At 54.6% G+C, this 10,721-nt stretch overlaps 2 protein-coding genes across 2 annotated transcripts in view; both read left to right on the top strand.

Annotated features, from left to right (window-relative positions):
* Window positions 1-769: 769 nt before the first annotated feature.
* On the top strand, window positions 770-6,694 carry LOC121598852 (DNA-directed RNA polymerase I subunit RPA1). The gene is made up of 7 exons (XM_041926197.1): window positions 770-1,622; window positions 1,702-2,946; window positions 3,023-3,215; window positions 3,286-3,785; window positions 3,851-5,112; window positions 5,181-5,379; window positions 5,459-6,694. Exons 1-7 carry the CDS (start codon window positions 955-957, stop codon window positions 6,630-6,632), a joined length of 5,241 nt encoding a protein of 1,746 aa, XP_041782131.1. The 5' UTR covers window positions 770-954; the 3' UTR covers window positions 6,633-6,694.
* Window positions 6,695-7,434: 740 nt separating this feature from the next.
* Window positions 7,435-10,721, top strand: part of LOC121598851 (chromodomain-helicase-DNA-binding protein Mi-2 homolog) — an 8,563-nt gene continuing 5,276 nt past the window's right edge. Inside the window, exons 1-2 of the mRNA XM_041926195.1 lie at window positions 7,435-7,737; window positions 8,952-10,721. The exon at window positions 8,952-10,721 is cut by the window's right edge and continues 4,473 nt beyond it. Coding sequence (XP_041782129.1) covers window positions 7,701-7,737; window positions 8,952-10,721 — 1,807 coding nt within the window. The 5' untranslated portion in view covers window positions 7,435-7,700. The remainder of the gene's footprint in view (window positions 7,738-8,951) is intronic.

Below are 10,721 nucleotides of genomic sequence, written 5' to 3' on the forward strand. Positions count from 1 at the left end.
GAAATAATAAACATAAATGTTAATCACTAGTACAAACAACTGCCCAGAGGTAGAATAGTAAGATACATGAAAGCAGAAATTACTCAAGGAAAGCTCGTGATAACACGGAGTGTTTGATTAAAAAGAAGAAGAAGAAGAAGAAGAAGAAGGCGAGGAAAAGTGGGAGCTGGAGGAGGATGAGGAGGATGAGGAGGCGGAGGAGGAGAAAAAGGCGGAGGAGGAGACAGAAGCGGAGGAGGAGGAGGAGGAGGAGGAGGAGGAGGAGGAGGAGAAAAAAGACTGCACTACAGTCACTGTAACTACTTTGGGCTATGTTTTCTACATCATTTTTTTACAAAACCCAATCATTCAAATCATTATTTGTATTTTCAAAGAAAAATTGTAAGTGAGAAAAATATAATTCTTCTAATTCTCAAACAAAATCGTTAATTTTTTTGGTATGGTTCATCTAGCTCGAGTACTTCCCTTTTCAAACAACTGCTCGAGTCGCTTTTGCTCATTGGGAATGTACATGTTCCATTCCGGAGCTGGAGCGTTTCCTATCCGCTGATGAATGCAAACCATTCCAAACCATAAAATAAAGAAAAATCAATGTTTCAGATGTTTGGAAAACTTCCAAAAATCGTTACAAATACTCTGCTATTCTCAGCAGCAGTTAATCACTCTTTAAAATGCTTCTTACGCTACAAAAACAAAACCATCGCTTCAATGCCATGGCATGCAAGGGTTGATATCGTCCCGCGTGTTTACAATTCGTAAACAGTGCCGGCCAACAACTGTCAAAAAGTGTCAATTGCCGAAACCATGTGCACGTTTTCAAATCGGGCAAGATCTTTTCGTGAACTTTTGTCGTGAATAACCTGGCTGAAACGTTTATCTTTTATTTTGTACAAAACTAACACACACGTGTTACCGCTGTTGTTTCGGTGAAGGCAATCGTGGGAAGGCCACACAATGACGATCGTGAACCTTGACCCAACCAACCTCGAGTTCTCCGTCTTTACGACGGAGGACGTGCGGAAGATCAGCGTGATGAAGGTGGAATCGTACCGGTCGTTCGACGACATGGGCAACCCGGTCAAGTCCGGGCTGTACGATCCGGCGATGGGTCCGTGCGGGTTCGGTGAAATCTGTGCGACGTGCACCCGTGACGTCAGCACGTGCGAGGGCCACTTTGGGCTGATCGAGCTGGACCTGGTCGTGTACAATCCGTTCTTCATGCGCACGGTTAGCAGTCTGCTGCGCATTACCTGCATGTCGTGCGCCCGGGTGCAGCTGCAGGACGGAGCGAAATCGTTGCTCGAGCTGCAGCTGCGGCTCGCCGACGCCGGCTACATCGTCGAGGCGGAAGAGATCGACGTGTACAAGACGAAGCTGCAGGCCAATCCGCACGATGCCATACCGGAGGAGATTACGTACTACGAGGATCTGCTGCGCAAGGAGCCGTACAACAAGCTCGGCAACACGAAGCTCTCCAGCACGATCCGGACCGCGATCGTGAACAGCACGCTCAGGCAGGAGTCGAAACGTTGCATCCACTGTACGAAAATGCTGCAGCGTGTTCGCATTGCCGACAAAAAACTAACGATACGATGGACGCAAGCGGACAAGAAGGCGTTTCTGTAAGTACACAAACACCACTGCCGCAAGCAGTACTTAGAGGGCGCAGGCGCTCATGTTTTTTCTTTGCCCACGTTGCAGCGAGGAGAAGGGAAACAAGAACCCAACCGACGAGGAGGTAAAATCGTCCACGGAGGTGGTGCTCGCCCGCGAAAGCCAGATGTTTCTGCGCAAGCTGTACGAGCAGGAAGGTACGCTGCTGTCGCTGCTCTTTCCCGTACTGCACTCGGCCAAGCACGAGACGACCCAATATCCGACGGACATTTTCTTCATGGAGGTGGTACCGGTGCCGCCGTGCAAGATGCGCCCCGTCCGCCGAGCGAACCGCATACCCGGCCGCTCCTCGGTAATGGAGCACGCGCAGTCGGTGCTGCTGCGCAACATCTTCGTCGCGAACGCAACCGTGCGGGCCATTCTGCTCGGCAGCGAGGGAAAGGAGAAACCGGAAGGCATGAGCGATGCGACGTTCGGCCAGCTGAAATCGATCCACCAGCAGGCGAAGGGCGCCACCGTGACGGAGAAGCTGTTCCATGCCTGGTGCGATCTGCAGTCGAACGTCGACCAGCTGCTGGACGTGGAGAAGCTGTCCGGCGGCAAGCAGGTGGTCACGTTCGGGCTGAAGCAGCTGATCGAGAAGAAGGCCGGCCTGATCCGAATGCACATGATGGGCAAGCGGGTGAACCATGCGGCCCGCACGGTCATCACGCCCGATCCGAACATAGGGGTGGAGGAGATCGGCATACCGACGCGTTTCGCAAAGAAGCTCACCTACCCGGTCCCCGTGACGCCCTGGAATGTGGCCGAGCTGCGCCAGTGGGTGATGAACGGGCCGGACGTCTATCCGGGCGCGAACATGATCGAAGATGCGAACGGGCGGGTAAGCAAAATATCGTCCACGAACGTAACGCAGCGCCAATCGCTGGCCAAAACGCTGCTAACGCCGCACGGTGCCGGCGCGGAGTCGAGCGGTGACGATACGATCAAGATCGTCCATCGGCATCTGCAGAACGGGGATATACTGCTGCTCAACCGGCAGCCCACGCTGCATCGGCCGAGTATAATGGCGCACCGGGCGAAGATTCTCGGCGGGGAGAAGATTTTCCGCCTGCACTACTCCAACTGCAAGTCGTACAATGCGGACTTTGATGGGGATGAAATGAATGCTCATCTGCCGCAGAACGAGGTGGCCCGGGCGGAGGCGTACGGGTTGGTGGCGGTGCCGTACCAGTACCTAGTGCCGAAGGACGGCACACCACTGGGTGGTTTAATTCAGGATCATATCGTATCGGCGGTGAAGCTTTTCATACGCGGCAAGTTTTTCAACCGGTAAGTGGGTGAAGGATCGAGGCGCTTGACTATCTAACCGACTCCTCATTAAACCCCTTTTCAAACTGCCTTGCAGGGAGGACTACCAGCAGCTGGTGTTTCAGGCGCTGAGCAACAAGAAGGGCAATATTGAGCTGCTGCCACCGTCCATCCTGAAGCCGGTGAGACTGTGGTCCGGCAAGCAAATCATCTCGACCATCATCAAGAACAGCACACCGAAGGGCATGCCGTACATCAACTTGGTGGGAAAGTCAAAGCTAAACAACAAGGTAAGGGCGCATGGTGGTAATAAATCACTCGCAAAAAGCACTCCTAATCGCTCTCCGCTCTCCCACGCAGCATTGGTGTGTGCTTCCCGCCCGTCCCTGGGAGTACGGTGGCACACCGCTCCGCGAGAACGAGCTGTCCGAATCGGAGGTGTTCATCCGGCAGGGTGAGCTGCTGAGCGGCATCCTCGACAAGAACCACTTCGGCGCCACACCGTACGGTCTGATCCACTGCATGTACGAGCTGTACGGGGGCGTCTGCTCCACCGCTCTCCTTTCGTCCCTGTCGCGGCTCTTCACCTACTACCTGCAGTGGGAAGGGTTCACGCTGGGCGTACGGGATATTCTGGTGCAGAGCAAGGCGGATCGGAAGCGGGCCAAAATTATACGCGAGTGTCGCGCAGTGGCCGGGCATGAAGCGGCCACCTCAGCCCTCGAGCTGCCGGCTAGCGTTTCGCGCGACGAGCTGGCCCAGCGCATGCGGGAAGCGTACGCGAAGAATCCAAAGTTTCGCGCCATACTCGACCGGAAGTATAAGACCGTGCTCGATACGTACACCAACAGGATTAACAAGTGAGTGAAAAAAAAGGGAATCCAATTGGACGTGTTATTAATTTTACTTCGCCCATTTTTAACAGCGCATGCCTGCCGGAAGGCTTGATCAGCAAGTTCCCGGAGAACAATCTGCAGCTGATGGTACAGTCGGGTGCGAAGGGTTCGACCGTCAACACGATGCAAATCTCGTGCCTGCTCGGGCAGATCGAGCTGGAAGGCAAACGACCCCCGCTCATGATTTCCGGCCGTTCGCTGCCGAGCTTTGCTGATTTTGATACGTCACCGAAGTCGGGCGGCTTTATCGACGGCCGGTTTATGACGGGCATACAGCCGCAGGAGTTCTTCTTCCACTGTATGGCGGGTCGGGAGGGTCTGATCGATACGGCGGTGAAAACTAGCCGCTCCGGCTACCTGCAGCGCTGTCTGGTGAAGCATCTCGAGGGCCTGTCGGTGCACTACGACATGACGGTGCGGGACAGCGACGGCAGCGTGATCCAGTACATGTTCGGCGAGGACGGTATGGACATTGCGAAGACGCAGTTCATCGGCAACGAGAAGCAGACGCGCTTTCTCGACATGAACCGGGACGTGATCGTGCAGCCGGAGGTGCTGAAGCGGCTGCAGACGTCCCGCGACGAGGATCCGCTGAACGAGGCGCTGAAGAAGCACATCAAAAAGATGAAACGCTGGACGAAGCAGAACGGTGGAGGTCCAACGGAGGTGCAGCGCGTTCGCACGTCCGCTTTTGCACTGTTTTCCGCCGACCATGCGGAAGCATTGCGGGCGGAGCTCCCGAACCCGGACAAGGTGAAAAAGTCGGGCCGTACGAAGCTGACGGAGAAGCTGCTCAAGCGGTGGGGCAAGCTGGAGCCGGCGGCCCGGCGCGAGTACGTGAGGAGGGCGGCCCGCTGTCCCGATCCGGTCGGTGCCGTCTTTCCGCCCGATTCGCACTACGGCGTGCTGTCGGAGAAGCTGGAGGCGATGGTGCGCAAGTACAAGCGCACCGAGCAGCCGCTCCACAACATCGACGAGCTGATGCAGGTGAAGGGCAGTGCGTCGCTGGCGGCGCCGGGCGAACCGGTCGGCGTGCTGGCGGCCCAATCGATCGGCGAACCGTCCACGCAGATGACGCTCAACACGTTCCACTTCGCGGGGCGCGGTGAGATGAACGTGACGCTCGGTATTCCGCGTCTGCGCGAGATTCTGATGTGTGCGGCGGCCGAGATCAAGACACCGTCGATGGAGATACCGTTCCTGCCGCACCGCAAACCGGAGCGGCTGAAGGCGGTGGCCGAGAAGCTGCGCAAATCGCTCAACCGTGTCACGGTGGATGATGTGCTGGAGAGTGAGTGCAACCGTCACGTGTTTTGGCTCTTTTCTTTTATTTAATGCGTTGTAACTTCCTTTCCGTAGATATTAATATCAAGTCGAAGCTGGTGGTGAATCCTTCGCGCGGCATGCAGCACATCATACGCTTCAACTTCCTTCCGCAGGACGCGTACGATCACGACTACTGCGTTACGCCGAGCGCCATTCTTCGGCACATGTCGCGCAAATTTTTCAAAGCAATGTTTGCCGCCATTCGGCGAGCGGAATCGGCGAAGAATGTGCTGTAAGTATGAAACCATCCTTTGGTGTGTCGAGGGCCTTTTCTTACATACGCTGATGTGCTATTCCTTTCCATTCTACAGAATCGACACTGAAATGCAGGAACGCAAATCGAAAAAGCATAAGAAGGGGGCTGACACTGAAGAGGACGACGAGATCGATCGCCAGGAACCGGAGAAAGTTGATAAGAGCGAGAAGGCTGTGTATTCGGATAGCGACAGTGACTCGGACGATGGTGGCACGCCGGCTGTTGATGGGGATGCATCGGATGCGAAGAACCGGGGCAAGACCAAGGACGAGCATGATTACGACGAGGACGATGAGAACGATGCGGATGCGGATGCTGCGGGGGCCAGCTCCGACGACTCGGGCGTTAGCGAGGACGAGCAAGAGGATGAGAAGGAGGCGCAAAAGCAGCCAGCAGCGGGGGGAAAGCAAAAGAAAAAGCTTCCGTCCGCCAAGGCATCGAGGAGTCGCTGCATCGAGGAGGCGCTGATTGAGGAGTACGAAAAGGAGCAGGACGAGCTGGGGCAGGAGCTGGCAGCGATGCCCGGCGCCGAGCAAACGCTGAATGAAGCGGAAGAGACCATGTTTTTAGCGCAGATGAACGACCAGGTCAGCAAGTTCCAGCACGATCGGGTCGCCAAACGGTGGTGCCAGATCGTGCTGCACATGCCGCTGAAGCTGAAGGAGATCGACTTCACCAAGGTGCTGCGCGATGTGGCCGCCAAATCGGTGATCTGGGAGGTGCCCCGGATCAAGCGCGCCATCACGTACATGCAGAACGATCAGCTGTACCTGCGAACGGACGGTACGAACATGTCGGCGATGACGGCGCACGCGAAGGTGCTGGACCTGAACCGGCTGTACACGAACGACATTCACGCGATGGCCAACCGGTACGGCATCGAGGCGGCGTCGCGCGTGATCGTGAAGGAAATACAGAACGTGTTCAGCGTGTACGGCATCACGATCGATCCGCGCCATCTGCTGCTGGTGGCGGACTACATGACGGCGAGCGGCCGGTACCAGGCAATGAACCGCATGGCGATGGAGTCTTCGGTCTCGCCGCTGCAACAGATTTCGTTCGAATCGTCGCTCAAGTTCCTGAAGGAGGCGCTGCTGAAGGGCACGAACGATCGGCTCGAGTCACCCTCGTCCAGGCTGATCGTGGGCCAGCCGTGCAAGGTGGGCACGGGCTCGTTTACGCTCTACTCGTCCGCCCTGAAGGACTATGCCGAGGCGTCAATGGCATAAGGGAGCATGGTAGCTTACAAACACATTTTTGCATATAGCCTTTGAATAAAGTTCTTTAACAATATTCTTGTGAAATGCTGAGTAGTGAGTAAAATTTATGATAAAGAAGATCGGTAAGAATGGTTGAGAAAATGGTAAAATGGTTGCAAATAAAATGGAGCTTTATTCTCTTCACCGTTGTGTGGTATGATTCCTTGCAAATGAGCCTTAAGATCTTAAACATCACTCGGAAAAGATGTAGAATGTGTTGATGCATGTGAAAAAAACATCATTTCTTGCATGCATTAGAAAAAGAACGAAACACGATGAGCTGATCGAGTGTTTGTAACTGTCGTTTTAAACCAAAATCCCTTTGCAGGACCATCCCTAGCTTTCGTTAAAAAATAAAACGTAGCTTCAAAGAGAAATCGATTCTGTTGTACATTTATAACTGTAATGAGCAATGAAATAGAGTCTTTTTCGCAGCTAAATACAACAATTTATCAATTAAAATAAGAAAAAAACTTAAATTAATTCGATAACGAAAAGTCAAATTTGACAGCTATTGGATTTCGCTTGTCAAAATGATGGCATTTGGATGTACAGTAGAGTACCTGCGTCCTGTTCAGTTAGATATTTATTATTATTGACCACATTTTAAGCTCATACTGGTTTATTTTGCATTCTTTTTTGATAATAAATTTTACTGTACTTCAAACACATTTTTACAATCCCCTTAGCATTATTCCAAGACAAATAAACAACATCCGTACAGCCTCGACAAAACAACCGGCCCGAGCTCGACTGTATGTAAACCTTGCGTCGCCGTTTGTTTTTGTCGCCGTACACAAGCGTTCGCGCGTTGCTCGCTTCAGCCCACGCCGCCATCTTGGAATCGCTTTGTGTGCGTGTGTGCTGGCTCGGACGGTCGGCTCCCAGAAAGTGTCCTGTTTTTTCACCACAGTTTTCCGGCACCAAACGGCGCGTGTTCCGGTCCGAAGGCAAGCGCCAAGTGTGCCCCACACGCAGGGCAAAAGGGTGTGTAGAGTGTGAAGTGTGCTAGCGCGCGGCAAAACCGGCCAACCGACGATGGCATCCGATGAGGAAATTGATGAATCCATTGCCGGTAAGTGGAGTGGAGGGGTGGTAGCTGACGGGAAGGGTAAGAAGGGCTGGCTAGGGAGCCACCATTGTTCGTACTAGAGGGGGGCAGCACGAAAAGGTGTTAGAACTATGAAAATCTCATTTTCCAGCGGTGAAATACACCGTTGCCGGTAAAATAACGCAACATCGCAAACACAAATGCATTGTTTGTGTTTTTTTTTTCTCTAACGTGCTGCAACGGTTAGGAACACGGAAGATCGGCCCGCTTTTTGCCCTCCGTTGGGTGCGCAATGGCGAAGGGAATGGGTGGTAGCAAATATTTTCTACAGTCATGTAGAATTTTTACCCTCCCAAACCACTACCATTCAAAGGCGAAGGTCACTGTAACTGCACGAATGTCCTTCGATTGAATCTGCAAGCCTCAGGAAAGGTGTGGAAAGGAAGGATTGGTGACAGGATGAGTGGTGGTAGGGGTGGGAAGACTACGCCGCACACCATTGCGGAGCGCTAGCGTTCCGCAATGGGGTCATGAAGCGTGCGGGCAGGGTAGGTGGTAGCCGAAGGTAGGGGAGGGGTGTGCTTTCTTGCGCTTTTTTTTACTCTTCTTACTCTTCCACCAGTTCTTGCCATTCGCTTTGACTACGCAGAGAGTGGTGATCATGTCTTTCTCTCTCAGCTCTCTGTCTCTCTTTCACTCTCTCTCGCTGTTTCTCTCTCTCTCTCTCTCTCTCTCTCTCTCTCTCTCTCTCTTGCGCTTTTTTTTTCAACCCTCGCCCGCTTGGGAATGGATTTTCCATTTTCCCTCGTTCCGGGCTTCGCTTTGCTTCCTTCGTTTCCTGCCCCTTCCCTTCCATCTTCAACTAAACAAACCGATGGTTGGTGAGGGAGGATTGGAAAGGAGGGAGTATGAAACAGCCAATAGCATCGAAATGATTTCGAATATCAACCGTTAGACTTATTCCGTTCATTTCTGTAATTTTTTGTTTGTTTCAGATTTAAACGATATAAATATGCTGAAGTTAAAGACAATTTAAAGATTCTTGAGATTATTTTGTTGTTATCATTCTGTACGCTTAAAAAATATGTTAATGGTAGACTATTCGCAAAATGATATTAAAGAATTGTTGGCAGAATTACCTCTGTTTTTTGCCAAAATATTTTTAATAGTTAATTTTAAATCTAAAAGCCTCATGTATCAAATGCTAAAATTTCCGATTGAATCGCTTTCCCTTCCAGAGGAGGAGAGCGGCATGCTGGATGAGGGAGCGGACGCATCCCTAGTGGCCGACGCCGACGACGGCTCGGACGAGGAGGCCAACACGAAGGGGAACGCGCAGCAGGACGAAGACGACGACTACGAGCCAGAGGACAACCGCAAGAAGAAGAAGGGCAAAAAGCGCAAAGCGCGCAGCAGCGACGAAAAGCGCGGCCGCAAGAAGAAAAAGCGCAAGAAGAACGACAGCGGCGACGAGAGCGACCAGAAGCAGAGCGATGACGGGGGAAGCAGTGCGGCGGCGGCGGCAGCGGCTGCAGCTGCAGCGGCCGCCGCTGCGGCCGCCGAGTCCGACTACGAGTCACGCCCGAAGCGTGGCCGAGATCGGAAGAAGGGCAGCAGCAGTCGTTCGGGTGCGGCGGCGGCAGCCAGCGAGGTGGAGAAGAAGTCGGAGGAGAAGGAAAAGATGCCCACGATTCAGGAGGTGTGCAGCTCGTTCGATCTGACCGACGTGAAGATCGAGTACACGGAGGACGATTTCGAGAATCTGGTCACGTTCAAGATGTTCCAGACGCACGTGCGGCCGATCCTGACGAAGGAGAATCCGCGCGTTCCGATGGCGAAGCTGATGATGCTGGTCGCGGCCAAGTGGCGCGAGTTCTGCACCCTCAACCCGAACATCACGAGCGAGGACGCGACGTCGGGCGAGACGGGCGGGCGGGAGGAGGAGACGGCGTCGGCGGCGCCGCCCACGCCCGAGTACGTGCCGAAGTCGAGCCGGTCGCGCAGCAAGACGGAAAACAAGCACGACGACATGGTGTACGACGACGAGGACGAGGAGGAAGAGGAGGAGGTGGAGCGAGAGCGAACGCGCAAGAGCAAGAAGGGCAAGAGCGGAGGCGGCGGCGGCGGTGGAGGTAGCAGTAGCAGCAACAAGAAGGGCGGCGGCGGAGGAAACAGCCGCAAGCAGAAGGTGCCGACGCTGAAGATCAAGTTTGGCAAGCGCAAGAACGCCAGCTCGGACGAGGAGCAGGACGCGAGCGGCGGCTCGGAGCGCGAGTCGGACGCCGAGTTCGAGAAGATGCTGCAGCAGTCCGAGCCCGACACGCCGGAACGGGCGAAATCGGCCACCGGGGGCGGTGGTGGGGCCGACGGGGGCGCCGCGGACGAAGCGTCCGATCAACCGGCGGTGCGCAAGAAGGCCAAAACCAAGATTGGCAACAAGTCGAAGAAGAAAAACAAGTCCAAGAAGAGCAAATTCCCGGACGGTGGGGAGGAGGGCGAGCACGAGCATCAGGACTACTGCGAGGTGTGCCAGCAGGGCGGCGAGATCATCCTGTGCGACACGTGCCCCAAGGCGTACCATCTGGTGTGTCTTGATCCGGAGCTGGAGGACACGCCCGAGGGCAAGTGGTCCTGTCCGACGTGCGAGGCGGAGGGGCCGGCCGACGAGGACGACGACGAGCATCAGGAGTTTTGCCGGGTGTGCAAGGACGGTGGCGAGCTGCTGTGCTGCGACAACTGTCCCTCGGCGTACCACACGTTCTGTCTGAACCCGCCGCTCGACGACATTCCCGACGGGGAGTGGCGCTGTCCGCGCTGCAGCTGCCCGCCGCTCGCGGACAAGGTGCAGAAGATTCTGACCTGGCGCTGGACCGACAAACCGATCAACCCGGACGAACCGTCCACGTCGAAGGGCGCGGCGGCGGCGGCCGGTGGATCGACCCGGCGCCGCGAGTACTTCGTCAAGTGGCACGAGAAGTCGTACTGGCACTGCGACTGGATCACCGAGC

The sequence above is a fragment of the Anopheles merus genome, chromosome 3L (genome assembly GCF_017562075.2).
Source record: "Anopheles merus strain MAF chromosome 3L, AmerM5.1, whole genome shotgun sequence".
NCBI lineage: Eukaryota > Metazoa > Arthropoda > Insecta > Diptera > Culicidae > Anopheles > Anopheles merus.